The 3,985-nt window shown below is 45.1% G+C and overlaps 1 protein-coding gene across 1 annotated transcript; it reads right to left on the bottom strand.

The window, feature by feature from the left end:
* On the bottom strand, nt 1-3,685 carry LOC125535510 (26S proteasome regulatory subunit 4 homolog). The gene is made up of 5 exons (XM_048698576.1): nt 3,075-3,685; nt 1,597-1,842; nt 1,012-1,398; nt 787-927; nt 1-314 (listed from the first exon to the last, which is right to left on the bottom strand). Exons 1-5 carry the CDS (start codon nt 3,564-3,566, stop codon nt 231-233), a joined length of 1,350 nt encoding a protein of 449 aa, XP_048554533.1. The 5' UTR covers nt 3,567-3,685; the 3' UTR covers nt 1-230.
* Nucleotides 3,686-3,985: the final 300 nt, after the last annotated feature.

Below are 3,985 nucleotides of genomic sequence, written 5' to 3'. Positions count from 1 at the left end.
TTTTAATGACTGGCCATTGCGATTTAAGCTTATGATTCAATACTTCGGAAGAAAGGAGTCAACAGATCGTAGTACAACAAACTATTCAATTATCCAACCATTCAGGCGAAGAAAATGTTACAAACAAATTTGCGCCTATATTCTCCAAACCAGGGAAACATATCCCACGATACCAAATATATTATCACTACACAATATCATTCTGGTAGTGAAGACCGGTGCACAATTCATCACATGTAAAGCCCCTCCGGCACGCCTTCCTTCTTCTTGAACATGACCTTCTCCTTTGCCTTCTTGAAGTCGGCGTGCGTCACCTAGGAAAATCAGGAAACAGCAGATCAAGTACATGGACATATAGCATGTTCCAGCATTAATTTCGACGTATAAATGGCACAAGACGTATACCAAAACTTAATACCCCTGAACATGATAGACTGGTACCGGACAGACATTAGTACATAGAACAGAAATGTTCTGAGCAATGAATTGTGGAAAACAAGTTGGTTGCTAAATAAATGGTGCTGATTGGCTTCCTCCAATAGTATAGCCAATAATCTGAAGTTCTACTGCCTAACTGCCAGTTTATAGGAGTACATGCATAACAAAAAGTGATATTGCTCGTGCAACAAAAACTATATGCTTATCTATCATCCACATGCAAAACCATAATTCCGTGGTAAAGATGCCAGTTTACCAAATGAAACTAGCTAGAAATAGAGGTATACTTCAGTGAACTCCCCAAACAATGTAAACTATTTGAACTAGCGATATAAAGTCCATCATTACCTTCATCCTACGCTCTCTCAAAGCAAGCAAGCCAGATTCGGTGCATATTGCTTTGATGTCAGCACCAGAAAACTCATCCTTAGTCATGACAAACTCTTCCAGGTTCACATCATCTGACAATGTCATCTTCGCCGTGTGTATCTGCAAGATTTGTGATGTTCATAAGAACCAAACAAGAATGCATTCTGTAATGTTAAGATCAACATAGACTGATTAAAAAGGTACCTGGAAGATGCGCCGCCTAGTCTTAATGTCTGGAAGAGGGAATTCTATCTTTCGGTCTATTCGGCCAGGGCGAAGCAAGGCTGGATCAAGACTTTCAATGCGATTTGTAGCTAGAATAACTTTAACATCTCCACGCGAATCAAAACCATCTAGCTGGTTCAGCAGCTCCAACATAGTTCTCTGAATCTCACGCTCCCCTCCTGAATGAGCGTCATACCTCTTTGTTCCAACTGCATCGATCTCGTCGATGAAGACTATCGAGGGGGAAAGCTCATCCGCCACTCTAAATAGTTCTCTAACTAGTTTTGGACCATCGCCAAGGTACTTCTGAATAAGTTCACTTCCAACGACACGTAAGAAAGTTGCAGATGTGGAGTTAGCAACAGCCTGCAATAACAATTTCAAGTAACCACAGGTCATACATCAGCACTCAAGTATATGTTATTTGAAAAGGTATATAATGCAAAATAAAGTGAAAATTCAGACAAATATTAAAGCCTGGAATGAATTAAGGAGGACTGAAGCCTGAAATTCTCCTCAAAGAAATATAAGCAATAGATGTCCAGAGCGAAGGCCAAGACTGACCTTGGCAAGTAGAGTTTTCCCTGTTCCAGGTTCTCCATATAATATGACCCCCTTGGGTGGCCTTATTCCAATGTCTTCATATAGCTCAGGGTGGGTCAGCGGAAGCTCAACCGCCTCCTTTATTTCTTGAATCTGAGCATCTAACCCTCCAATGTCTGCATATGATTCTAGTGGAGCTTTCTCAACTTTCATCACAGATACCATAGGGTCAACTTCGTCTTGCAGAATTCCAACCACAGAAAGAACCTGGAAAATTGTATCTTGTGAGCCATCATAACATCTATTTACAGGCTGCATGAAAGTTATGTGCAATGGACAGTATCTATGGAAAGAGTAGGAAAGTTCCCTGAGCCCCTATGAAGGAAATCACAACAGTTTTATGTTTTGTGATGAAAATAAACAAATACTACACCTGTTTCATGGCTACTCAGATATTGAACACAATATCGAGCCTAAGAGATAAGAACTAAAGTAACATTTATTTATTTTTTGAATTAAGGGGTAACCCCAGCTTTCATTGCTGGAAGCTGATAATACAGGTTAATACAAGTAATCCGTTGAAGCAAAAGCCCCAACAACACAACACAGAACCAAGAACATCCTCCTAACAACAGAAAAAACTCTCCTCAAAGCTGAAAACACAGCTAAAACAAAACCAGAGAACACAAAACAGAGTCATAATCTCTTGAACGCAACATCTATTTTATAGACTGCCGACCAGCTATCCTGAGGACCATTGGTGCCCAGCCTTTCCTTCTACTGAATATATCAGTAACATAGTAATTACATAATATAAGGATTGTAATGCTTTTATGTCTACCAAAATTATTGTGCACCTGCACATGCATTGACAAAAATGAGTTTCAGAACTACACATCACATGGCCATTGTTAGTGGTCACTTGTTATGATGAGTTTCCCCTAGGATTTTGACTTGTTATGGCTGATGAGTTACCCCTAAGATCCAAACCAAAGCAAACTAGCTTTGGAATTCATCAAACATAAAAGGTGAATTAAAGGCTTGCAAAACTACACGATACAGCTAGTTGTCTAGATTTCAGGAGTGGACCTTTAAATAATAAGTCTAATGAATTGCAGAAACCCGCTGACTGCAGTGCTCTACTACATAAGAAAAGCTTCACAACGCAAACTAGGCAATCCTCAGCATCGTACCAATCCTTTATGAGACTCTCGTTTTAAGGTTCATTCAGTTCACTTGCGCACATATTTGAGCAATTCAGATTAGAATGAAAATTTCACCAGATTCCTTCAATTCTAATCTCTCTGCGACTTCAGACTACACGCAGATCCTGAATTCACTGAGGGGCCTATAAGATCCTAGACTGAACAGGCTTGAATTGACTTGTTATGGTTAACGAATTCCCCCCTAAGATCCGAACCCTAGCCTCACCAGGTACGCAGATCGAGAGAGCAAACTCAAACGGGGACGGATCCGAGCCACGGGGAGCGGCAGCGTACCTTGTTGTGCATGAGGATGGAGCATCCTGGCTCGAGCTGGTCCTTGTCGACGAAGGAGAGTATGCTGACGTAGTACTCGGGGCCGACGGAGGAGGAGACGATGGCGTGGCTCTCGTCGATGATCTCCTCGAGGGAGCCGACGCTCATGGGGGTGCCGCGGAGGTCGTCGACCTTGGAGCGGTCCTCCTCCGTCTTCTCCTCGGTGGGGCGGAGGCGCTCCTGCGCGGCGACGAACTCCTCCTCCATGAGGAGGTAGTCCTTGACGCGGTCGAGCTTGAGGAGGCGGAGGCGGCACTTGGAGAGCGGCGCGACGCCGGGGAGGCGGGCGGCCGCCTCGGGCCCCTTCTGGCGGCGCTGCTTGCGGCCGACCCGGGACGGCGCGGCGGGCGGCTCGAACTTCTTGTCCTTCTTGTCGCCGTCGCCGCCCGGCTTGCCGCGGTCGCCCGGCGCGCCGCCCTGCTTGCCCATGCCGCCCGGCGTGCCCTGCCCCATGGTCGCCGGCGAGGGTTTCGGGGATTTCGGGTGTGGATCTGTTTGGATGCGGCGCGGAGGAGTTCCTTGTGCCGGATCGGACCCTATACTTCCCTGTCTGTCTGGCTTCAATCGACTTTCTCTGCAAGCAAGGATCGGGCTATATGGCCACTCTGTGGCGCGGTGTGTGTTCGATTCGGTGGAGGCGTGAGACCACGAGTCCACCACGGTTTGCTCCCCTCGGAAAGGAAACAGAAAACGAGTCCACCACGGCGCAAATCCGATTTATTTACCAAAACCAATGTAAATTTGAACTGTGATTTCCTTAATTCAGCAGATATATCTTGGCCTCCTTTGAAATTTATTGCGACGTTTTTTTCCTAGGAAATGTCACGAAACGACACAAATATTATGTGATCATAACAACTAGACAATACCCC

This window comes from Triticum urartu, chromosome 2, assembly GCF_003073215.2.
Source record: "Triticum urartu cultivar G1812 chromosome 2, Tu2.1, whole genome shotgun sequence".
In the NCBI taxonomy this organism is placed as follows: domain Eukaryota; kingdom Viridiplantae; phylum Streptophyta; class Magnoliopsida; order Poales; family Poaceae; genus Triticum; species Triticum urartu.
The sequence above is the reverse complement of the archived record's forward strand: the minus strand, read 5'-3'. Positions and strand labels throughout refer to the sequence as shown.

Coding starts and splice junctions, on each gene's coding strand:
- LOC125535510 (XM_048698576.1), bottom strand. CDS start 3,566: ATGGGGCAGGGCACGCCGGGCGGCATGGGCAAGCAGGGCGGCGCGCCG. Junction 1,399..1,596: donor GGAAAACTCTACTTGCCAAG/GTCAGTCTTGGC, acceptor TTGTTATTGCAG/GCTGTTGCTAACTCCACATC. Junction 315..786: donor TGAGAGAGCGTAGGATGAAG/GTAATGATGGAC, acceptor TGATTTTCCTAG/GTGACGCACGCCGACTTCAA.